At 39.4% G+C, this 27,043-nt stretch overlaps 1 protein-coding gene across 1 annotated transcript in view; it reads right to left on the bottom strand.

Annotated features, from left to right (window-relative positions):
* Window positions 1-21,214, bottom strand: part of PTEN (phosphatase and tensin homolog) — a 38,826-nt gene extending 17,612 nt beyond the window's left edge. Inside the window, exons 1-6 of the mRNA XM_009583649.1 lie at window positions 21,209-21,214; window positions 17,066-17,068; window positions 13,628-13,712; window positions 10,136-10,180; window positions 4,912-4,955; window positions 1,265-1,503 (exon numbers count right to left, since the gene is read on the bottom strand). Of these exons, the coding sequence (XP_009581944.1) occupies window positions 1,265-1,503; window positions 4,912-4,955; window positions 10,136-10,180; window positions 13,628-13,689 (390 nt within the window). The 5' untranslated portion in view covers window positions 13,690-13,712; window positions 17,066-17,068; window positions 21,209-21,214. The remainder of the gene's footprint in view (window positions 1-1,264; window positions 1,504-4,911; window positions 4,956-10,135; window positions 10,181-13,627; window positions 13,713-17,065; window positions 17,069-21,208) is intronic.
* Window positions 21,215-27,043: the final 5,829 nt, after the last annotated feature.

Raw genomic sequence — 27,043 nt, 5'->3', positions numbered from 1 at the left:
GAATAATCTACACTGTTTATTCATCACACAACTCATTCCTATTCACTATTATGTACCCTTACCAAATGCCACAAACTTTTGATGGGAAACCTTGACACTGTCTCCGTTCTAGTATTACACCATAACTATCTTCTCAGCAGTACACGGAGTAACAGCTCCACCTTGTAAAGAGAGCAAACTAAGAAGTTATTTGCTCCTTCCAACGAATTAACAGCCAAATTCTAAAATTCCTTATGTGACACCTGTGCTCTCAAGAGCCTTCAAACATGAAGCTCTGCTTATTAGAGGTCTACACACTGTGAAATTAATACTTTATGCAAATATTACAGAAACACAGAGAGCTCTGTACTTGAGTAGGCTGAAACTGGCCTGCCAGGATGATCCCCCTGGGCTGCTCTACCAACGTACACAAGGAAATGATGGAAGATGAGCAGGGAAGCTTGATGAACTGACCTTGCATGATAATAAGGCACACCTTATTATATTTGGAGAAGATTTCAAATAAGGAGGTTAAATTCCCATTAATGAGACATAACCATGCCAGAAACGTCCAACATACCGTTACTGCTAAGTCTGTCTGTACCACTGACAAGGTCCTAACAGAAAGCTCTTGTAGCCATGAACATAATTTCTCTGAAATGAGATCCTCCCATTTCTCCTCAGGAGAAGTACAAGAAACTAAATGGCAGCACCTCATAAAGCAGGCTCTGAGGCCGCCAATATCTGGGCTTAACTACCCTTTTATTGAAAAGGGGTATCCAACAACAGGCTGATATACTCTTCCAGTAAGAATATTCAGCTGTAACACACACTGTAATGACTATGCGTCTCCAAACACCACCACAGAAACGAAGAGAACCTGAGGAGCTGAACAGCTCATCCATTCAGACAAAATGAGGTAGAATAATCCTCTTATTTGGGCTGAAAATGCTGAACGAGAAAGTTCACTCGTCAACCGCCCATTTGATGTAACACACAGTAGAATGCTATTTAAAAGGCTATTTAAAATAAACTGTCCAGATCATCTCAAACAGGAGATGGAAAAACCAGACTGTTTTAGTGTTGTGACTAATTGCTACTGCTGCTTAGGCAAGCTTTTTCATCTAGAACAACTGCACTGATCCAATAACGTTAAAGCTAAATCAAACCAGATAGCACAACTGATGGAAAGTATTTCTTAAAGGGCTTGACTATTCAAATTGACCTCAAGTAGGAAAAGCATAAAGATACAGGTAGGAGAACCAAAGATCAGAAAATAGCTCACCTTCTTGTCTCTGGTCCTTACTTCCCCATAGAAATCTAGGGCTTCTTGAGCCTTTAAAAACTTGCCTCGATGCAACAAATATGCACATATCATTACACCAGTTCGTCCCTTTCCAGCTTTACAGTGGATTGCTGCAACATGATTGTCATCTTCACTTAGCCATTGGTCAAGATCTTCACAAAAAGGTTTGATAAGCTCTAACTGTGGTGGGTTATGGTCTTCAAAAGGGTACTGTGCAACTGCAATGAGAAGAAGTAATTTATCAAAATCTCAAAAGGAAATTACAGCAAGCTCAACTAGACAGGTCAACTTGGTGACAAGCATGCAAAAAAATCAACTTTCTAAATAAACCCCCCGTCTTACATATAGATATGTAAAGTTTTTTATTCCAATATTATTCAGCAATGTACTGCATATTATATGCATTGCAGACATTTCTCTAGTAATACGTAAGCAAGCATCCTGCAACATGAAGAGACTATTTCACATCGCTGCTGACAGAGTGGCACAGACTCTGTATCTTACATCACGAATTTTCTACAATTTAAGAGTGCATTGGCACAAAGAGTAACCTTGTAAAAACCCATTACTCTAGCAAAAATTAGACTACCTGCTGAGAGAAAACAGGGCCAGACCTCAGTCACTGATCAGACAGCAGGAAGTTTGCTGAAAAATTCTGAGCACAGTTGAGTCTACGTTGGGAACAAACTCTCAGAATTTGCTCAAAGAGGTTTTGAAACAAAAAACTGCAATTTCCGTATTAAAAAATGGTAATCAAAAAAGAAATCTTATGTAAGGCACTTGCAATACTTATGGGTTTTAAAGTCAAACCACTGAAAGAAATTGTTCTTTTTCTTATATGGATATATACACGCACACAAACACCTTTTTTCCATCTAGAGATGGAAAGAATTTCAAGCGAGCATGCAGGAAATTAAAGAAAACTCAAGAGAGCAAAAAATAAGCAACACAAGCACCCAAAGCCAAACCTCTAACACCTCAGATAAGATGACAGACAATGCCATGCTGACTGGCAGAATTACATAGGGCTGTACCAGTTTCATCAGGAGAACAGCACTTCATAAAGTACACCCCAATTCTCGATCGACAGACTTGGGATCTTATAAATACAAGTCTGGTTCATTTAAACATTCTCAGCTAGAAACACCATTTCCTTTTCTGGTCTAAAAATGAATACATTTCATTTTTTGGCAAGTGTTTGTATTCATTTCGTAAGTACTACTCTCTTGTCACACACGCAAGGCTCCTTTTGATGAATCCCCAAGGACTCAAAGAGCAGAAGTGAGGGATGAAGTTATGGAACTGCTTAATGACTGCAGCACAAGTCCGAAGCCTTTCGGAGGGATCTGCAAGGACAGTTTATTCACTCACAGTACAGACCGCCCACTTAATCTCCCAGAAGACCAAATAGGGAAACCTGATAAAATGAATAATCTTTGCTAAAGGAGCAGCAAACGTTAACGAACATTAACATACACTAATAAATTCTTCCACATGGAAGATCCAAAGACTCCCCAAATGATCGTTTTATGAGAACTTACAGAGATGCTGCTTTTTGCAGCAGATGTAAATGAAAGGAGGAATTTAATTAGAAATGCCTAAGAAAAGAAGCTGTTAGGAGATGCTGCAAATTTGTCCGTACAACTTTGGGTCTATCTTAACTACATCCAATAAGGTTCCCATGAAAAAGAGAGACAAAGTAGTCCTGACAGAACAGCCTGAAAAATCTCAAGTAGTAACAGCATGCTGAAGAAGCTCTCCAAGATTTGGGATCAAAGGCAAACCTTGCAGTATTTTCTTCAAAGATGGAATGAGGAGCAGATGAAATGGGTGCCCTGTGATGGTGCAGAGGGATTAAGAGTCAGAAAGCAGCCTTACGAAACATTAAGCTGCACAATCTTGAGCTTAGAGGGTGCAGGTCCTGCACAGATTTTGGTTCCTAACACTGGAGCGCACAGCATGGAGAACGGTTCTGATTACTCCCTCCAAGCTCCTAGACGTTTCAAGAAAAATCCCATAGCACATAAAGGGGCGAAAAAAATAAAAAGAAAAGCCTGTGGCAAAGCAGAAGGCAATTTCCAGCATGGAAGTACTTCAGAAACTGCAAAAACCCTAGACAGAAAGCTAGCATACAAAGAAGATGAAGAGCTTTCAACATTTGGTTTTGAATTTGATGCAAGAGCATCCGAAGCTGAATACTGAACTACTATGGTGTTTCATGCTAAGTGTACAAATGAGAAGTTCCCTTTGAAATTAATTCACTTCAGAAGATTTTAAAGTAGAACTGTTGTTCCTCTGCTAAGGGAAGTCCTGAGTCACCAATTTGGTTATCTAAGATAACTAATTTGGGGATGAAAAGAAAAAAAATGCAACATGTAGCTCCCTACAACAGTGTTGTCTTATGCAGAGGAGCTGTGAAAGGTGCTGTCACAAACAACATTTTGGGCTGGGATTGACAGTGAAGGGATCTGAGAACCCCCGTAATAGAAAGCATAAATTAAAGCAAGCGTATGTTCTGGACATATTAGAAGCACGTCCTTTTCATTTACACCTTTTCTCCTCTTACCCAAAGTATTGCTCAAGCAGATCTTAAAATACTTTTTTTCTGGCTTGTATGTATTGAGGTTTCAGGACACTGTCATTCAACATCGTAAGAGCAAATCAGAAGCAAAGATGACTTCAAAATGAAAATTTCAGTCCTTCTATATTCAGACATTAAAGCAGCCAATTACATTTTGGTCATGATCTAAAGACCCTCTTTACAACTAGAGGGATGGTTTAAAATAATAATAATAATAATAACAACAACAACAACAACAAAAAGAAGTTGAGCCCTTGCTATGACATATAGCAGTATTAGCCAGTAAGGCTGAAATCTATTCATCTCCTACAATTATGTACATACAAGTACTCCTTATCTACCCAGCCATTCTGAAGCATTGCACGAAGAGCAACTACAAGCTCTACTAATGGGCACACAGATGTTTCTCTCCACAAAGAATGAAGGTAAATCTGTATTTATTTATTTATTACCTGAGGAGTTAATACTGACAAAACAGGTACATCAGTTTCCACTCACCAGGGGTCTGATCAAAAGGAGCCCCAGAAGTTTCCCCACTGGTTCAAGTAACTCTGCAAAGTGTCTAAGAACCAACTCATCTCAAAGAGGCATCACATGGGAATTAATTTTTTTTTTTTAAAGCAACTGAAGTTTTGTTCCAGATCTTCAAAAAGTTGTTTTATATGAACAGTGACTTAAGTGTTCTCCATTTTTATTCTAACTGATGCTTCTGCATAAAAACCAGACTTCTCTAAGCTTCACAGCTAAATTTTACAGTAAGTTTGCACACTGAATTGAACAGAAACTTCTATATAACCCATTCTGCAAAGATTTTTGCAACAGTAGACTTCTGATTGCTTTATTAGATCTTGAGCTAGTTAACTGTCAGAACATATTTTTTTGAAAGCATTGAGAATACAGCAAGTTTCTCCAATGACTCAAAGCAATCTGACATCATTCCTTGTGCCCAAATCTCCTACGTTACTATTCATCAGCTCCTCCTTTATACCCTCATCCAGAAACACTGAAGTTTAAAGAGAACACATACTAGACAGTAAAAACGTACCTCTGCAGTTAAATTTGGCGGTGTCATAATGTCTTTCAGCACATCTAAAAAGGAAAAATAGACAAGAGTTCAAGACAAGTCTCTGAGGCACTCCCAACACCTGTTACACCTTGGAACATACAGGTCAGCATATGGGAAAATCATGTATACCCACCCCCTTTATGATTTAAAACTATAGCTAGAGGTTGCGTACAGAAAAACTGTTTTGTTGCAGATGTATAAAGTTGCTCACTAAAATATCAGTTTATTTTACTGAAAAACAATTACTTACCCTATGGTGATTGTGGTCCATCAGTATGTTTTAGTCAGTGTGACTCTCAATGGAGACATTCATGCAAGTGATACAATACACTATTACTTTTTAACACTGTGGTATTAACAGCTCCAGCTGCTCAAGCAGCTTTACGCTCCCACACAAACACATAAAGAGTAGATGGCTATGACCTTCAACCAATTGACTCTGAACTCAAAACACATGTCAAGATGCCTCAACGACAACAGGAGTGCTAGGGGTGACGGGGATCACAAGGACATTTCAAAGACCCTCGGCTAGTGCAACCTAAGCAAGCATTCTTCCTTCATTTACAGAACGCACCAAGGCCACCACAGGCAACTGAAGGCACCACCGAATATTATAAGGTAGGTCACCCGTATCAAGCAGAGATTGCGACACTGCTCTCCAACTTGGCATTTGTTCTTGAAGTTAGGTGAACTCAAAAAAACCGAAAGGCCTGTCAGCCAGTTTTCCCCTCACAGACCCTGGAAAATGGCACATTTCTGAAGACTTTAGAGTTGCATCAACGTGTCTCTCACCACTCTGTAAGAGACCCACTCTTGCTAGCTGGTGGCACAGCAAATCATACTGTATTAGTCTTGCAGGATGACTTGCCTAGGGACAAACATCTGTAAGCAGATATAAACAATCCAATCAGTAGGGCTCTAATACAGCCAAAATGGCATACTGTAAGGGAAAAAGCTAGATCAGATGTTGGGGGTAAGGGGAAAGAAGTGGATGCCCTCCGTAATTTTCCATGGAGTTGCTCTCTGCCGGCAAAATGATGCTCCTCTACACGATGCACGTGAAAATGCAGTTCAGAAAGGAAAATGAGAACAATCCTGCCTCGAAACAACAGGACTCCAGGTTGAAACACAATGATTGGGAGTCATTTCAGTAGACAAAACATATCTAGATCTTCTGTTCTGATTATAACCTGTACTCTTCATAGGGTTCAAATACCTACACCAGTTTCAGGACTGGTATGAACTTATTCCTCCTTAGCAGGTATGTTATGACTGCAGCCTTTGGAGCCGTATGGAGCTTACTTGACACTTTCAGACACGCAAACTTTTAGGCTCCTACTTGCATGACTGCTGCACGTAACTGGAGCCTCGCATGTGCTGCGTTGAGCTTTGTCCACGAGACTCATACACCAGGGACAGAGGCAGGTCTGCTGGGGTTGCACATGCACTCAGTGCTTCCCTTTCTCTCAATTCCAGAGCCTTCTCGACTCTAGCCTCTGCTAGGGAAAAGTCTGGCAGTTTTTACAGCTCTGATCACATTGCTGACACTTTCTCCGGGTCAGAAGTGATACGGCGCAGGTTGAGCTGGCAGATGGGACTCAAAAAAACATTATCTGCACTCGAGCCTTTGAGAAGAAAGGTTAGACACAGTACGTACACCCAAGATGGAGTCACCATGCCTAGAGCCATCAGCCATGCTGGGCAAAGCCTGTTACAAGCTAGTCAGCATCTGAATTTTGGAAGCTGAGCCTGCTAGGAAGCAAAGCAGTTAACACAAAGCATCTTATCCAAGAAAGTTTCCTTCTTCCTTTTAAAGAAACACCCAGTTCAAAGGGGTAGTAAGAGATGAAAGTCTTCAAAACAAAAAAAATCCACATATGGGCAAAAAAGCCTTCAAATTTTGAAGTTTGAGAGAGTATCAAGTAGAATACCATAAGGGATAAAAAATAGTTTTGTTGATACCAAGGATAGAAACTGAGCACAGAACATAGCCATGTCACTCTTTATGCCCTCTTATGGGAGCTGTACACAACACAGGACAAATGCAGAGCTCCAGACACAGCTGTACAAAATATACTCCCATTTCATTACACGAAACACATGTGTATCTGCAGCAGAGATCCCACCGACGCACACTTTGGGGGATGCTTCCATTGCTTAGCATTTCAAATGCTTTTTTTTTTTTAAAACACTGTTAGACGTAATACAGTCAGATCTCCAGATGAAACCTGAACATCTTTTTGGATTTGGCAGGGGGAGTGGGTTGTCCTGGTTCTTGTAATCCTTCTGATGATTAAAGCGAGTTCAAAGCAACCCAGATCCTAAGTGCTGCCAGCCACGCACCTTTCTGATCATAACCACGATCCCACTGACGACAGGTCTACAGGCTACCAAAAAAATGGCAGCCTATGACAAATCCCAACCCCATGCACACAGAGGTACAGAAAGTATGCACACAAAATCCACATTGTTCATTACAGCTCCTTCCTTTAACTATCTGCCTGTAGGACAGTTAGAAGAAATATACTAGAGAAGATGGAGATTATTACAATTGGGGAGGTAACAATTTGGCAGTATGTGAAGTTAGGAGATGAAAGTGGAATAACATGTTAAAATAAAGAATACTGAAAAAATAGCAAAGGGTTAAAGAAACACAGGAGAAAACCAACACAAACAAGAAACAAAATGAAACTGATTGCTCAAACATTCACTGGGAAGTTAAAAGCCAAGATGTGAGGATGAGGCATAACTGACATCATTTAAGCATCTGTTCAGAAAAATCTTTCTAAATCCTTTTAAATAAAACTGCTCCATACACACACTATTATCAACTTCATATTACAGCTACCTTAAGGGAACTCAAACCCCATGACAGCATTTGAAGTAATTCTGGATATAATCACATAACTCCTCTGAACTCCCACCTCCTCCTTTTAAACACAGACAATAGGTTGATTATTTACAAAGGATCAGCTTAATCTAAAGAGATGCTGTTCTCCAAAATACCTGAAGGCTGCAGTTTATTCCCATCTCATGACCAAACATTGCAACAATTCACCTAATGGCATTTATGTAGTTAACACGTGTATAAATTTTGCCCATCTCGAGATAAAGAGATAACCTGGCCTCTCTAGCCAGAGATTCACAGTTGAAAAGCTATGCTTTCCAAGCTGTGCAGTAATCGTTTGAATCTTCATTTGCAGCTGATCCATGTTTTGGGGAGGAAGAAAACTCACACACTTTAAAAGGACATTTTCTCCTGCAAAAGTTTTCATCTGAGGGAGAATAAAGTAATTTTAGGAAGTTTCACTTGCGATTGTTTTGAAGTTAGCAACAAGAAAAATCAATGGGGGGGTTCTTGCACTGAAAACCGAAAGTTAAAAGTTTTTACATGAAGAACTTGAAGACAAAAACTTTTGGCAGACCTGGACAAGTTCTTTGCACAGCTGAAAATACATGTATCAGTAATGTAACTGTCAAAAGCATTTGTCTCATCACAGCTCTTCTCACTCAAAAACTTTAAAGCTGTTCCTGTGTAGAGTTGGGGGATCGGTTTTTGCTTTTTTCTAAAGTAAAATGAGGTTGCTAGCATACAGCAAAGTGGAAACTTCTCAAGCACCACCTCCTCGAGGAGCTACTTGCTAAGATGCACAGAAGTCTTACTAAACTCTTACTTTCTGACAAGCCTAGAAGCTAACACACAGCAACCTATTGTTTTACCTGTCACCTCTCGAGCCAATTCGAAACAACAAGCTCGGTATCAGGCAGCTCAGCAAACCCTGATCTTGTGAACGCTACCAGAGCCATACTTCACAGAAGCTGACAGCTGAACTCAGCCTCAAGAGGCAGGAGGAAATTGTTGTATCTGCCCTGTTCTGCTTTGCTCCCCAAACCAAGCAGAGGTTTCAGGGGGGTCTAATAAAACCATAGTACTTCAATTTTACACGATACAGCTCTCTAGTGCTGAGCTCCAGAAGACTTCAAAGGAAGATATCCAGAAAGTTACTTCTTTAGAGAGCTGCACCTACATGCAGAAGGAGCTATCAGCCATTCTAGGAAGCACTGTCCTTTCCACCCGTAAGTGCCACCAAGGCAGCATTTATTAAAAGGCTAACATTCTGGAGAGCTTCTAAGCTGGAGAAAATAATTTTCTTACTGAACTGTATGACAGGTGTCCAATTAGTTTATTTTAATGGATATTTTATTTACATATCTTTGTCTGTCCCATCCTACCCCAGGCTTTACAGACAACTTCAATAATCAGTCTACAATTTCTCAGCTTCTGGTATCACTTCACTCCAACATCAGGAAGCAGAATTGCTTGATGCATAATCCTTCAACTAATTTAGAGGCATATTTAAATACTTATTTTTAATGACTGACAGATTACAATCTAATGCATTGCCTGGATTTCCATACGACAGTAATTTTTCCATTAATTGCAGATATTTAGGAACATACTCATTTAAAAAAAATAAAGCCTTAACAGCTCAGAGAATGAATAAATCTTCAACTTAGATTTCTGGGAAAAATGTGAGGGGTAGGAAAACCAGGACCTACTTTTCAACATCAACTGACATCACCAAACAATTTATAAAAATGAAATTAGCCTAAGCTAACATATAAAGATCATCAAGGAATAAGAACAGCAGAAAAAACCCTTCTGTAACAAGAACAGCATTCTGCATAACTAAATTTTCAGAGGAAAACATTACACTTACAAAAGTGAGAAACCATCACATTACCAATTGCTGCAATAGCTTTTTCAAAGTAATAAAGAGGGACAGTCAAGAAAAGTGAGGAAGCAAGCAGAACCTGGGTGCCAATAGAGTTTGATACAAAAAAAAAAAAAGAAAAAGGAAAATATTCATTTGGCAATTTCTTCACTGCGGACATTAATACATTAACAGAAAGCCTGCTGTGAATTACTTTTCACTTTTTAATCACATGGTACAAGCTCCAGATGGGCTAGATGCCAAGTCATTTAAAAGCGTTCAAGTAATATGAATACATACCAGCATTTCATTTAACCTCACTCAGCTCCACTAAATGAAGTAACAGTGCTCTCAATCAGGCTTAATTGTTTTAAGAAATGTGCAAAACATCTCTAGCTCTGCTTCAGTACAGCAACGAGCCACTTTCACTCATAAGCTATTTTTAGAACTCATTATTTTGGAAAATACATCTATAAGAGCATACTTACAGATTGTATATCTTGTAATGGTTTTTATGCTTTGAATCCAAAAACCTTAAATAGAAAAAAAAGGCATGTATTAATATACATCGCAATAATGGTGACCTTAATTTGCAGCATCATTAAAGCACCATTCAGCATGTGCAGTTCTGCATTCCAAGTCCCAGCTGGCCCTGCAGTGCCTCAAAGTCAAGGAGGCAGCGTGTTGCAAACCTCACTCATACAAATAATCCAGTAGTGTGAGTAAGACTACTTATGCAACTGAGGAGACCAAGATCTGACCTGCAACTGAAATATTTACTGTATGGACCAATCTGCACTGGTTTCTAAGACACCTGCACATCAATATATTAAGCTGAGGAAGGGTTGTTCACTTTTAAAGCAGAAAGCATTGATTACACAAGGTATCTGTAAACACTTCCAATTTAATTATCTATGCAAACTATTTTGCCAGGGTGGCATTTCCAATGAAAAAAAGCAGTTAAAATAACTTTCATATTCCAGTTAGAACAGCCAGAATAATTTATTTTAATACCAGGTTTTTAAAATGGCCATTATTTGCCTCTGAAGACTGAGGACAGTGCCTGTTGATATTCTGGGTTTAGAAAGGAGGAGGAAGACCACTACACTTTTTCACACTCATTTCATTTTCATGCTCACTTTGTAACAAAAACTTCCCATCCAAGCCTCAGAGAGCCAAACTGCAAACATGATTCATCAAAATTGCCGTGATTATATATGATGTGTCACCTGGCAATGTTCAAGAAGAAATAACATACAAATGTTTACACTTAACATCATCAACAGTGTGTATCTGCACATCAGGCAGAAGGAATTTAATTAGCCATGACAGAACATGCTGTTCAAATTGAAAAGAAACACTAGCTGCTAAAATCCTGGAAAGCTCAAGCAAAAACAAGCTCTGGTTATCAGTCATAATATTCCAGAAGAACCTAGAAGAACTCTGTGGTTAAACCGATGCGTTAAAATAAGAACAGATGTGAACGCTCTTGTGCACATTGAGTATGAGATTGCAATTTGATCGGCAAAAATATTTCATGACCCCCCCTGGTGCCCCTGCTGGCAGACTTCGAGAGATTAAGGAAGATGGTGGACATGGCGATTTGCTTCAGGAGGTGTCCCTGCTTGTTTAAAACACACCGGAGAGCAAGGAGAGCTGACTCCGCTTCTGCCAGTAATACCCACAAAGCCGAGCATAAGCTTTCATGCAAGTATTTTTCTAGGGACAAAATTCCATCCAAAACCTCTCAAAGCATCAGTCACAGGAGACAGCCAGCAGTCCAGGTCGTACTTCTCATACAGCATTAGCATTGAATTTGTCAGGATAGCAGCTATTCAGAAAAAGCCCACTGGCGTATCCTGGCTCAATACCAATTGCTCCAGTGCTCAAACACATTGAATTTCTGCATAAAAAGCTCTTGGAAAAAAATTCCACACTAAAAAGACGACAGGAGCAGATGAGGACCTGCTGACTGCAACACGCAGAATGCTGCATGATCACACTTTGTGCATTATTCTTGTTTAAAAATAGGGAGCAACATACATCACACTACTACTACCAGTTCCCTACAGCCACTTAATTTACATCTCTCCATATCTTAATTTGGTTGATTACACTTTTAGGTGATCACTACTCCTTTTGATCGGAGTGTTTATGGACAACTTAATAATAATATAGTCATCTCCTTTCAAAAGTCTAATTTACACATATCTACTTACTTAACCAATAAAATATATTTTCCTTCATACAGAAGCAAACGAAATCAATGCTGTGAATGGAAGAGGGCCTTCAAAGACTACTGCCTATTATTATTTATTTGGATTATTCCCATGTCATTTATTCCAAGTCCAGCCTTTGCCCCTATCCTACAATTTCCAAAGGTGGAGTCCATCAGGGACCACATATTCCACAGAGCAGATGCAATGCCCACATCAACTTAAGGAAAAGGTAGCTCTGACTGCTGCTAAAGAAAGGGCTAGTTAGTTTGAGTTTACGAGACAGCCCTTAACTGTACCAAAAGGACAGCAAAAGTTTTTTCTTGTGCGCAAGCTGTGTGCAATGATACGATTAGAAAACACAACTTCACGCCTCTGTTAACAATTCTAGCAGGGACATACACACTCTGCAAGGGTATTTACAGATTGCTACGCTGAACCTCACTGATATGACCATCTCTGGAAAAGTGACTTCTCCTCACTACCGCGTGACAGAACAAGGTCACTTCTGCAAGCCTGGTCAAATCCAGCCTCTGACATTTTCAGTACTATTCGTGGATAGCAAGCTTCGTCACGACGGTTAAATATGCAAAAACGAAACCCCCTCAAACTCATCTGAAGCTAACTGCAGCTGCCTCCAGACGACTGATTCTCAGTTGAACGTTATGATTCCTCCCAGTGTGGGAACCGAGGAGCTGTCTCAAGTCATTTCTGTACAAACCTGGATGCAAACAACTACCAGTGAAATTCAAGCAGCGCTAATTCTACCTGCCAACGATTATGAGAAACCTTCTGTGGCATCTCAAACCTGGGAGCAGCATGCACCTTCTTGCCCAGATACACCTACGTTAACTTCACTGCATAGCCATGCCCCTTACTGCAATATCCACCCATCCCCAAACATCATGTCTCGCAGAGAGCTACTGAACTTATGACCTCAAATGCCCAAGATCTCAAAAGCATCATGCATGATTTAAAAAATCAGAACTTGGGATCCTAAAAACACTAACATTTGGCAGCTTCTGCCAAGTATTTAGTTGTTAATGCAACCTCTCACACTACGTTCTCTAGGCAGGGTGTCAATTAAACAAATTACAACGATGCTCCTAAAACACCAAGTACACCTTCCACAGCTGTATCCAGCAGTTCAGAGTAGGTAACTTTATTTGACATTAAAAATTACAACCTGTAGTTTTTTTAACAAAATGTGCTATAAAGCATCACCAGCAATAATGAGTTTTAGCTGATTTTTCTCCTCATCCACAACTATTGAACACAGCCAGACGTAAAAGCCTTTATCTAAAGTCACCTATATTTACTATTTTAAATAAAAATTAACTTATCAAGCACTTAATTTGTTGATTGAAGAAAGGATATGGGCAAACATATTCTGAAACGCCATCAGGTGTCTGAGGAAACTCTCAACACCATGAACAGAGGCACAGACTGACATCTTTCTAAAAGCAAAGAACCTCTTTTTACTCCAACAGAGTTTACTGAAGTCAATTTTTCACACTAAAAAGATTACATGCATTTGAGATCAACCCAGAGGAGCAGCCTGGCCCAAAATTCTTGAAAATACTATTTTTGTTGTTTCCAACATTTTTCAGGAAAGCTAGTAAGACAACATCTACGAGATGAAAAAATCTTGCCATCCTATGAGTCAGAACACACATCCTTTCCTTAGCAGAACACAAATGAGTGCAGAAAAGGATACTTAAGATTTACAAGAATAAATTAAGGAAAAGAAAAATAAAGCCTTACCTTACTACATCATCAATGTTGTTCCGGTATACTCCTTCAAGCCTCTCTGCAGGAAAACCCATAGCAATTATGTTTGGATAAATATCTGAATATGCAAGTTATGGAAACATTTGTAAAGCATGTGAAATTTCTACAATAGCATTAAATGGACATTAGTCAAACGTTAAACTGTATCAAAGTCAGAGCAACAACTCCGACTGACTCTCATATGTGAACAATTCAGCTTTACATATGCAGTAATAAGGGATCTTTTCCAAAAAAAGCTGAGAAAAAGGTTGGGGGGGGACGACCAACCAAAATCAGGAGGGAAACTTTTGAAAAAACAGTATTTTGACCACAGCCACTATAACAGAAATCTTACATCTCAAACAGGTAACTTATTAGAAGTCTTTGCTATCGGGCAGCTGATGGTTAACATCGATTAGGAAGGCAATCCACTAGAAAGGCAGAGTCAAGTAATCCACTTCTATCATACATTATCTCATTAGAATCACATAGATGCTACATACTGGTCTTTCTCTACAGTTTGAATGGCATATTAAATCCAATGGGAAACTATTAAAATAGTCTTGTGTGACTAAATTGTAAGATGTTCCAAATTAAAACCCATGTTCAAGTCCCCAGTGAGCCCAAAATAGGTATACCACACAAAACAGCAAAACAAACAAAAAAGTGCACTTCAGGCATGCAAGCCCTGGCAAAGCTACATAAATGTTAATGTTTTTATCACTTTCCATGATTTCTACATAACAGACCACTATAGTAGCTGCTAAGGTAGCTCTGAATGCCTAAATGTAAGATATGGCAATAGATGGAAATGTACAGATTTGAAAAGGATTATGTATCTTGTTTATTAAAAAAAACAATTCCCCACTTCTGGAAAAATATTCTAGTTTCTTATTCTGAACTACCTATAATTCACTTGCCAAAAGCAACCTGTAATGAAAAAAACTTAGGAAAAGTACCTCTTAGCAAAAACAAATTAGCACTAAGGAAAAAGGCCAAATGAGAAAATTGTAAGTCTACATCTAGAGCTGACGTAGTAAAGAATTCACAACAAATTGCTAGGAAATTACTGGTATTTGTTTTCCTGGTGGTATAATGATATATGGATTTTTTTTTTTTTTAAAAAACAGAACTCAAGGAAAGAAAGTATTCCCAAGTTTTAAACGTTATTAGAAATGATAATGTAGTGAAGAAGCTTCACTGAAAAGCAAAACAGAAATGAAACTAGCAGCTCAAAAACAGACCATACCCTACCACATTAACATACTCCTCCTCAAACTAATTTTAGAAGGAGTAAGAACAAAGCATGATATGTTTGAAGCTGGCCCTGCTTTAAACAAGGGGGCTGAAACAGGTGATTTCCAGAGGTCCCTTTCAACCTAAATTATTCCACAACTGTAAGAATCATTTTTATGGTTAAAATATAACAAAGCTCCAAAGAGTAATCATCAGAATGGAAGACATTGCAGCAGCTTCCAAGATATTAATATTCCAGTTACTTGTACACAAAGAAAAGCCTGAAGCAGGATACAAACTACTTTACTCCATCCTTGCAGAATTCCCACAAGCCTAAGTACTCACAGGGAAGCAGCATGGACCTAGTTCTGCATTTACACAGTTAACTAGACGACTTAAGAAAAACATTAAGAACTGAATACACGGAAATAACGTTTTCTACTCTCAAAAAAAGAATTAGCATTTACTATGTTGTAATCCAAGTATTAATAGACATTGGTCTGCTTGGACTATTCAAAAGATGATTTATGCAGACAATGAGAAAAATACGAAAGCTTTTGAGAAATCCAAACAAGTATCTGTAGCTGCCTTAAATACAGACACTAAAAGGGGTTCACATCTGGTTTCCAAATTATTCTGTACTTGCCCAAACCCTAAAAAAAGCTTATCTTGAAAAAAAAAAATTAAGTTGCTTAACTTTCAGAGCTTGTGATAACTTCAGATACATCAAATCGCATAAATCTCAAACTCTGAATGTATTTCACTCTGCAAGCAGTCCATACCTTTTCGTTAAATTAACAAAAGGTGCTATATAATTCGCAATGTATTTACTATTTTATCAGTTACTATTTGCCATAAGCAGAAGAAACTGATTATAAATCATGTGTACCTGCTTTATGCCTATTAACACTGAATTACCTGACTTTCAGCTAGAACCCCTCATCATTCCCTCCTCATTCCTGATTTCAACCTGATTTCTACCTCCTGCCAGTTCTAGCATTTATACTCAAAAGCACCTCCTTTTGCATCCTGCTCTGAGCAGCGGGGCTATATAAATTACCACAGCAAAATAATCCAGTATATTAGCCTGCTTTCCACAGCTCTTCTCTGTAGAAGACAAGCATTCATGCTAGCAACAGGAGTAAAATAAATTCATTTTGACATACCACATCAAAATAAAACTCAGTTTCAACTATAGTATCACCCATGAGACAGATGCCCAAATTCACCAAATTACCATGTAACTTGCTCAAATTTCTATTTGCAATCGTGAGCTTTACTACACATTTTTTTCACGCGTTTCAGCCTGCAGTTTATGTTCAGACGCTTTTCTTCTGCTGTTGGCTTTTCCTCTCTGAGAGGCTAAGAAACAAGATACTTTCCAGGATTCCCAGCTGGTGCAAGATGGAAGCGAAGCAGACAGACACCCCAAGTGAAGGGAACAGAACATCTTAACAGCAGCGTTTCCAGTTTGCAGGCTCACAGACTTGTCCAAACACCAAAGCCTCAAAACACGCAGGCAGAGAGATAAAAAGTTCCAAAATAACCGGGGCGGTCTCACGCTTTTGCAAAGCCCGATCCCCTTTTAGTTCCCGCATCTCATGTGACCCCCTCCCCTCCCTCACTCCTCAGGGGTGATGCACGAGCCGTACATGCACAGCTCGCATGCATTTCTTCTTTTAAATAGGAGCAAGCCAGCAGAATTGAATGCTTAAGCTTAACTGTGCATCATTACGGGTGCATTTTTAAACCCATTGCAAAAGGTGTTCCACAATATACCAGTAAGTAAACAAAATGAAAAAAGACTTCAAATGGGGGGGGGGGAAGGGAAGGAGAGTATGAATCAATTTACTGATGCTGATTCAATAAAAGTGTTGTATGCTCTGGGGTTTTGCAACCTGACAGCACAAAAACTGAAGTGTTGCTGAAAAACAAATATCTAAGAGTGAGCCGGGAGGGGGGAGGGGGCAACTGTTTTTAGAAAAACATGATTGTTTTTTAAACAGACAAGCCAATTTCTCCCCCATCTAAATATAAGCATCCTGAAGTACCTTACTTATTATCTCAAAGTATTAGACTGGAATGCAATTCACACACCACTGCTGACTCACTCTTCTGTCTGCAACAGGTCTGGCCTTAAAGGACACCGGCCGCAGCGAGCAAACGACACCCTTCACGGCACACGTGCAAGGCTGCAGGCTTCACTTGCACCGAACGAAAGCAAGCGACAACTATGACAAATGCACTCGTATTGCTGGTGAAGATCATTTTTAATATATGCTTCTGACAAGCGTGCTGAAGAAGCACGTTGCTTTGAAACTCTTTTGTTGGTTCAAGCAACTAAAGAATGCCTTTTGCTTTAAGGAGCAACATAAGATGGAAGAACAGAGTGGCAGTGCTGTTGCTGTTTGCACAGATGATCTAAATCTCTGAGCAGAAATAGCAGTTTCGTCACTTAATTGGAAAAGCTGCCATAAAACCCAAGCTCTTCCACCCTTTCCTCTCCTGCGACAAGATGCCCCAAGATCTGCAGCAAGTCAAAGGGATAGTTGTTACTGCATTGGTGCTAGCTTGCATTTTTCCTGATGCTGGGGAACGAAACAGTCCTCCTCAGGGACAGCCTGTGATCACTGCATGGTTATTGTGCAAGGGTACGGAGCCGAGCCAGTTACGGGAGCAACCGTCCACTGAGTATCATCTTCAGCAAGTTCTTCTATCACCAGCCATGCTCAACAGTTCAGAGACACTGCTCTTCACACCTCAGTTAATTTAACACTGATTTCCAAAGCTGAAATTAAGATATTCGCTACCAAGACGAGATTTCTTACAAAGGAGCTTGGAAGCTGGGCTTACATTCAAAGCAAGAATTCTGAGTCATCACGAAATTAGTAATGATACTGATAATTTTAGAAATCTGGAAGAACTGATGATTTAAAACATGCAACAAGTTCATTATCAATTCCAAGCTTTTTTTTTTTAGACAGGCAAATGAAAATGGAAAAAGCCTCAGCCATTTATTGAGGCAGTTCTACAACACATGCAAAACAAAGTTAACCAAACTGTCTGACTACCAAAATTTGAAATGGGCCTTCTAAAAAAACATTTTTTATTTGGTAAAATAAAAACCTGCCACATTTTGCCAAAGTAGCTCCTTCCTAAGAAACCCATTCCCAGAAATGATTTCATCATTTTTTAAAGCACTCATTCCTTTCTCAATCTTGTAAACATGGAGGCTGGGATTTTAGTTAACGATCATAATTAAAAAAATGCATGAGACAAACTCATGATACACAACAGCAAAACATTAAAATGCCATCCTCTACTCAAGTTCATACTTCTTACTAACTACAAAACTTCAGCTTTCAAGTGAACAAAGACGACACTACCCTATACCCAAGGAACCTTAAAATAAAAGCACCCAACAATTTGCTAAATTACCAAATTCCACAATGAAAAAGCGATGCTTCGTCAATACTGAAGACATACCAAAGCAAATAATCCACACGCCACTTCAGAAACGCCTTTGCTCTAATGCTGTTCGTAGATTTAACAAAACACTGTTCTTAAAGCCTGAAATCATTCCCACATGCTAAAGATGTAGTCTTTCCAGTTGCTATGAGAAAAATCCTGTACCATTATGCAAATCAGCAGTTATAATCACTTTCAAAAATAGCTGTCTATATATTCACATTATGCCAAGATCAAATTAAAGAATATGCAGTATACTCTTGAAATTTTATATACATATAGGTATAAAAGCAAATTACTCATGCTGGTCCTATAACTGATTCTGCTCACAAATGCAGCCTTTTTCCTAATCATGGAAAGCGGCCAAAAAATCATACCGAAATATTTACCAATTCTTAAGTTCCTAAACAGCCACAAGAAAGTTGCAAAAATAGACAGCTATAGCCTTTCTTGCAACGATCAACATTCTCAATTAATATCTAGAACATGAGTCATTAGAATTTCTAAGTAATTTTATTAAGTCCTATTTCAAACAAAGCATTTAATCCCTTATCCTCGCTCCACTCATGAAGGCGGCTACAACAGAAAAACAGAAAGCAAATGACTTAATCTTCCTATTTTATAAGCATGCTAGAGCATGCAGTGCTTAAGAATTTACATATAGCTTTACTTTTTAAACCCAACACTGACAACAGATTTGAAATCAGAACGCAAATAAAAAACAATTTTAAGACTATTAGCCCTTTACAACCAAAGGCTTCAGGAAGACCTACCAGGCATTAGACTTCATCTTTCTTTAAAAAGGAAATTTAAAACAAGCTGAGTGTTCCTGAAGCTGTGAATGATAGTCACTGTTCAAGTCATGCTTTGGAGCTGAAAATTTACTGCAAAACCTGAAGCTGACACGTGCAAATAAAAGGACAACAGTCCATTTTTCCCAACCCTCGGTTTCCAGCTTCCAAATGTGAATCTTATTTAACAAAGAACAGATTTAAATTGGTGAATCTATGGCCTGATAAAAGCTTCACAACTGCCAGGAATGCAAATTTTCACTTCCAGTTCAGGCAAGCAAGGCATGTACTTGCTTTAATCTGCTCCTAAACAGCCCACTCCTCATTCGCGCGCAAGCTGCTGTCAGTTTTGCTCCATTATGCATCACCCATCACCCTCCTGGCTGCGGAGAGCCACAGTGCAAAGGAAACCAGCCTCTAGCATGGGGTGGCCAAGCTGTCAACTGCTAAGTCCCGTTTGATAGCGACACTGAAGAGCAGAGGAACAACATGACTTTGAAGTCTCTGAAACTTGCTTTGTTGTCTCAGTTTGTCTGCAATTTTCAGGAACTCTGACTTCAGTAACCATGCAACGTGGTCTAGCAGCGCATCTGGCCCTATCAGCTATGAAATGTTAGCATGCTAACCTCAAGCCCTTTAACTCCAGCTTAAACAAGTCCGTATAGCAACGGCAAGAAAAAAAGAACTGTTCTTGCTGTTCAACAGCTTGACAGCCTGAAGCTACAGGGGGAGTGTTACAAGAAGTGTCCACACTCCATCCTCAAACAGATTTAAGAGTCCTGACAAATGGCCAAGCTCTTATTAGTGCCATTTTCTTGACAGCATCCCTACCAAAAAAAAACCTAAAAGACATAAGAAAATACACCCAGCCAAATCTAGAAAAGTTTCCTAGCATATATACTGTTTAGCCTGTACACATGCCTATCTTTTTTTTTTTTAACAGGCAGTATTTCCATTAGCCAGCATGAAACGCAAAATAAGTTTACTATTTTTCTATGAGTCTGGATAATCAGGAAGTATAGAGGAAATGAACAGGAAGAAAGTTCTTCAGAGCAAAGGAGGATTCCTTGTAGCCAGCCAGCTGCACTTGCCAACTCTACCATCTGTGCCTTAAAGAACAAGAAAAGAGACCAACTCAGATGTGGCTGAGAGAAACATTTTATGATTTAGAAGAAATGCATTTAACCCCTTAATGCTCAATATTTCAACTATTTTTTTTTCTTCTTCTTCTTTTTCTATTTGTTAATCTTTCAGCTTGTAATTTAAATGCAGCAACCTAGACAAGGGACAACAAAACTGCAGCTCCTTTGTATACGGGAGGCAAATCTGTCCAGATGAGGTCATGGGGTGGACAACAGGTCTGGAGGGGAACTCAAATTCCCACAGCGTGAAGAAGTAAATCAGAAGATGCTAGAAGATGATACTGCCAGCTAGTCTCGGGAACCAGCTACATCCTCAACTCACTTGCATCCCATAGCAGGGCTTTTGGACCTGCTTACTACATTGCATTTGGGAAGGATTCCCAGAGCAAGACTCTTCCCTTCATCTGTGAGGTGTATGAAATGCATCCTGGAGCTCTCAGCCATATGGAGGCTTTGCTGAACAGCTAATAGGGTCAAGAAGATTGGAAAAAAACCACACATAATCTACATAATAAGCAGGCACCATTTTTTTTGCAAAACACAGTATCAACCTCATAAACCTCACAGCATAAATTAAAAAAATGGTAACAGAGAAGCATGAAAGAAGATGACGTCTACTCTACAGAAGAGCTTGTTCTGACAGAGACTGAGAAAAAGTTGCCTTAAACTTCAATTTCAGCATGGTTTGGAATCACAAATGAAGACAGGAAAGCATGCAGATAGCAAAGGAAACATGAGCTTGTTGTGAAGAGCTGCAAATCCCTCTAAAATAGCTGACAATATTACAGGACACAAAAAAGCGACCCTTCCCATTAAGAAAAAGCCAAGAGCAAACAGGAGCATAACAAATGACGCAACAGCACACTGTATTATTCATATACAATTTGAATAAAGAACTCTTCAGCTGAGGAGTCAAAGATTGGGCCTCAACTCCTTACTCAAGTCCAGGTCTACAGCGCTGAACAAAACCCTACAATCCCAACAAGTTTCTAGAGGTGAAAACATGCAGAGGTCCATTTAAGAAGGCTTTTTGTTTCTGCTCACGCTTTGGAAGAAGCCGCGTCCCAATTTATCATACCTACCCTGGCATCCCAACTAGCTGCAGCAATACAGAGCAGCCCGAGGCCAGGAGCTGTGCCAGGGGCAAAGGACAACTGTACGTGCGAGGCTGAGCAGCTGTCCTCAAGGTAACACGTCTGCTGAGCGGATCTTCTCAGTAAGGAGGCAATGGATATGAGAAGCCTGATTGACGCATCTCAGTTTGAGATTTCCGAAGTGACAAATTTACCTATTTTAACCCACGAACCAAATTCAACATGAACTCTTTCAAGGCAGAGTACGGGACCTCCCTGGTACGTGTTCTCAGCACCCTACCACACTTTGCAGGATCTCCTTTAAAGAAGCACCGATGTGTACTTAAGCATATCCTAACCTCAAACGCCCACAGAAAAATACAAGAATTTTATTCAGTAAAAAGAAGTCAGCACAGAGAGTCACTACTTTGATATTTACTGACAGGAAGTGAAAAATGGCTCAGTCTCAACTTTTTGCAAGTCTGAAACGACGTCCAAAACTTTCAGAGACAAGGGAATTTAAAATAGCTATTGGGCTGGAGGACAAATACGTCACACTAATAAGCTTTATAAAACATAAAAACTAGGATTTGTATGAACTTATCAAACCTTAATTTGGGGGTGGGAGGATGTGTGATCCAAGAGAAGACAAAGGCAAGCAGCAAAACAAGACATAAGGCCATCCTAATAAACCGTTTCTCAACCAACGAGCCCCGAGTAGATAACATTAATTTCATTCTAATGAGATCTAGAGTTTTCCTCCTCTAAATGTTAGCGCAAAAAAAAAGGACATTACTCGTCTAACTCACCCACACAAGAAATTAAAGAATAGAAAATACACAACTACCTCAATTCTAGCCCCATATATACCCAAGCAATGCAATGAATTAAGCAGAGGCCTCTAAGAAAATTAATCATGCAATTAAAAGCTATTATACTACAGCTCCACAAAGGCAGAATTAAGTTTATAAAGACATTTCTTAAGCACTTCACTACAAAAAACTGGATATTAAGCAGTTTTTATGCACTGCTGCACGTTGGGGCTGTGAAGCTGGGACTTCATCTTTAAAGGGAACAATGCCAGCTTTTGCAATAGTCATCATCCCAAACAGAGCAGTTGAGTTTAATTTTTTAGCTGCACAGTCAATTACCATTTGAATCACAGAGCCCACTACTTTAGCTACACTGCTGAAAAATCATTACTAAAATAACCTAGATTTATGCAGCATGATACACAGCTTAATTGCATGATTATTTACTCCCATTCTACAAAACTTCTTTTTTTCAGGGCCTCACAGGCGAGACAGTAAACGAGGCAGATGACGATAGGAGCAAAGAGGATGCTAGCTTGAATTAGAAACTGGAACAAGGTTTTGTTTACATCTGAAATATCAATCTGGGACTAAGACACATTCAAAAACTAACAGCAATCTCTGAACCCAAAGTAGAGTCAACCACCCACAAAGCATTCGTGTTTCAGAAGAGATCCTGCTCTACAGGGCCACTTGTGAATGTTCCCATATTTTCAAATAAATTCCCTTCTTACTGTCCGGAAATGACCACCCCAGTAACTCAGACGAATGCACAAACGTGCACAGCTTTAATCCCAAAAACCTTCACAGAAGTGCCAAATCAAAGGAGCCCACAGCTATTCTAGTATTTAAGATGAGGCACCAGGCATATCCAGCAATCACTACCCACAACTCCAGGCTATATCCCATTTACCCCCCTGAAAAAGCTATGCAATAATTAACCTTCAATATCCACCCTACATTAGGCACAGTAAATGAATACAAATCATATGTAGCTCCGAGTTCCAGATTACTCGCTGGGTACTCAAACTAGAACGGAGGTGGGCTTTAAAAGGGAGTTAGTTATGACTAATGACAGCAACTTTGGTCTGTAATGTAATTAAGGGATTTGACAGCTCAACTGCCTATTCCCTCCCTTTTCTTCCAGTTTGTCAGAACACAACTATTGTCCCTTAAATCATTATACAAGAATCATTTTCTTGTTTAAACATGTTGTAAGGGAAGACTCTAGGCTAAGGTACCAGGGGTATAATTTGTCAGCTTATGCAGTATTAATGTGGCAACAACATCAATCCATTAAAAATATAATTTCATTTAAGAAACTATTCAGAGATTCACAACTGGCAAAAGCAACTTGGTAGACAGAAACTTTATATATAAAATTTCAACTTTGTAGTTTTTACTTTCTGAAGTTTAGTTTTGGCATGGCCTTATGTTTTTTAGCACAGGGCTTTTTAACATAATGTGTTAATAAAACACATTCTTTCAGTCATATTATTACTGAACAAATTATATCAATTGCTTCCACAACAAAGAGGATTTAGGTGTCCAAATCATCCTACAAGGAAGAAAACGGAAAATACAGTCACCTCTCTTCTGGAAGAAAATTAGAAAATTCTGTACTCCTCCACACAGTGTTTTAACACGTCATTTAGCAAATACTAGCTTTCTCTACAGCAGTCACTGTACTTCAAAACCTTTTGGTAATAAAAAAAAAGTTCTTAAATGAGATGTATTAAGTGTAGCACTGGACAGCATAGGAAAAACACATTTTTGTCCCAAACAAATCTGCTGATTTCTTGATGGCCTAGCAGCCATCAAGAGCCAACTAATCTTTCCGCATGTATTATACAGCGGCAATAATAGCCATTTCAAGTGTTGCATAAGCTCCACACTCAAGGCTATATCCTTTCCCTAAACACACTGTAACGGTCTCATGAAGTCAGTGGAAGTCACATGTAATTATCTTGAGGACAGAAAGGCCTTCCTGACTAGCACAAGTTCCTAGAAAGATGACTTTCAAAATTCATCAAGACTCAAGCTGGACCCAGTGTTGAGGCATGGCCAACCAATGACATTGAGAGCTAAACCAAGGGCCTCACAGGTGGGATTTTCATTAGTCCTCAACACTGGCCTAACCATCTTCATCAAAGTCACTCACCAGCCTCAAAAAAGACAATTCCTCAAGGGCCTCAAGCGCCAGCACCTCCTCAGTCTTATTGTAAGAGATAATGAAGATGAACTTGGATTTTTCCTTAAAAAAGAAATGCTCAAAACCAGTACCAGTCCTAGTAAAGCTTGCACTTTATTCAGCATTACCCTCTTAATGTTTAACGGCAAAGGTTTGGATGTTCTGAAAATCACACACACTTAACTAAGCTTACAAACAGATTTCAATGAAGATTAGCTTCAGCTGTGTTTTTTCTAAAAGGTCACCTTGTAAGGAAATTTTATAAAGCGTCCACATTACCTGTACTCATTTCTTTCCCCCACCTTGAAAAGAACATATAGCCATCACTTCAACAGCAGAGCTACGTGAAACCAAGAATCAGTTTGCAGCTTCTGTCGATTTAAAAGTGTGCACAGGCAGTTATTTTTTAACTTCGTGTTTAGCTTGTGCAAACAGTCTCCAGCAACGCTGCACATTGATTAAAAATTTCTGATGATGCAAGATCGAGTAGTTCATTAGGAAGCCTGCACTACATTTAAGCAAGCGCAAAAAGATGAGCTGTAATTTGTCAAGCATCTTTTTAAGTCCCTTTCCGAGCAACTGCAGTCAAAAAGCAGGGCAGAAAGGGGCTGGGGTTACTTTGAATGGATGCAGCGAGGGTTGCACAACAGAGCACTTACTCGAATGGTGGGGGTTTTGTGCGTAGGCTTCAGCTGTCAAACAACGCTATCCACAAATATGCACGTACTATGGCAATATGTCAAAGAGGATTTTTTTTAGGTTGCGAGGAAAAGTAAGTGATCCAGCACGTCTCTAACCCCAGAAGAGAAAATGCATGAACACACTTGCATCTATCACCACCTTGCTTTCTCCATCTGGACAATTCAAAAATCTCTATCCTTGGTAAGCGCAGAAAGACCAGTTTTCCCAGGATCAAATACATCCTACAGCAAGCAGGTTAACTGAATCAAGCTCTGAGAAGTCCCCAGCCAGTACCGTATTACTGCTGTCTATTCAAACAGACAACTTAGATGAATTCAGAGCAAAACTGGCACTACTCTTCTTGTCCAAAACCCAAGATCGTCCCAGGCTCCAGAAGCAAAACGAGTCTGTCGGGCTCTTAACACTGCTAAGTAAGATGGTTTACTCCGGAACAAAGAAATACTTTCCCACCAATAAAATGCGTTGCCAGTTGGTTTCTTCTAGTTTCTTCTAAACCCTTACCAGCCCTTACTGCACTTGTGTGCAAGAAAAACTTGTTACAAAACATCTAACAAACTTCAATTTTAAAATGAAACCAAATATTTTAAATGACTGGCATTTCCAACTTGGGCTCTATTTTAAAGGCGGTATGTACCTCATGCCACTAATTCGTTTTTTTTTCCTGGACGCTGAGCCATTTTGAGTGAAGTCACGTAATTTAAAATTTCATTAAAAATGCAAAGAGCTTTAGGACTGCAAATAGCATAAAGCAGTAGGATATTCTAAGAAGCTTCCACTCGCAATTTTAGCTTCCTCTGCCTTTCATTATATGAGACAAACTACATGCGAGACTTGTAAATAAACTGCACCCAACATCTAATCTTTACCGAATATTGCTGCAGTTTATATGACTATGTAGGTCACGAGCTACACATGCTTCATTTAAGCATCAGGGTAGGCACGCTCTACCCTATGCTCAGGCTAGATGGCCATTTTCATGCACAACAGAAGGCCTGGAAATACGAGACAAAGTTTAACCAAAGCCATAATGGGCACAAGAAGCAGTTGTACGATTTTTTCTACTTTAGTCTCAAACAGTTAAGCCACTTGCTAAACTCGGTTACACACGGACCTCTTAAGACACGGGCAATCAATGCAATGTGCAAGACTTGCATGCAAGCATTCTCTCTTCATTGTTCCCTGCAGTAAAATGGTCAACAACCAACCTGTACAATTTCAGAAATACCAAAGATTATAGTGCCTCAGAAAATATACTGGTCATTGCATCATAAAGAAATGCAGCCATCTTAGAAGAAAGCCATTAATCCAAACTTTCCCTCTCACCCATTTGCACCAAAAGGTATCCAGTATTACAGAAATGAAATAGAAACCTAAATAAATCAGGAATACATACAATATCTGAAATAAAGTATTAAAAAGCTGATTTAATGTCTCCACCTTTAAAACCCTTTCCTCTTCTAATTTCAAAATATTTTTTTCCTAGAGGTGCATAAAAAGACTGTTCAGAGAGAAAAGAACATTTGATTAGATGAAAAGTAATGTCAATATGTTTTTAAAGACACTTGTTTCAAAATTAGCACATAGGACTATTCTCATATTGTGCACGTAAAACTACTGATTTTGAGAAGTCACTATTTCCCTTTCCTAAAATCCTACATTATCCACACAAGGAGAATTCTTAACCAACTTGTCAGGAACTCAGAGTCCCAAGCATGAGGTACGATACCATACATACATCAGCGCCAGCTTTAAAAGGATTTGACGCAGCCCAACAGAGAAAAAAAAGAGGTCCTCGAAGGGGACGTTGACACTCCAGAGCCTAACCCAGCCTGCCTTTTGGCACTCAGGTGTTCCCTGCAATGCCCTGGGAGAATCAGCCGTAACCAAAATATAAAGACTGCAAGTCTTCGTCCACCTGGGACACCGAGACACGAACCCTCCCTCAAAGATGGGTAGAAGAAAAGACAGACCGCAGAATATAGGCTGGAGATCAGG

The sequence above is a fragment of the Fulmarus glacialis genome, unplaced genomic scaffold, assembly GCF_000690835.1.
Source record: "Fulmarus glacialis isolate BGI_N327 unplaced genomic scaffold, ASM69083v1 scaffold9188, whole genome shotgun sequence".
In the NCBI taxonomy this organism is placed as follows: Eukaryota; Metazoa; Chordata; class Aves; order Procellariiformes; family Procellariidae; genus Fulmarus; species Fulmarus glacialis.
Note: the sequence above shows the minus strand (reverse complement) of the source record. Positions and strands in the feature narration are given on the sequence as shown.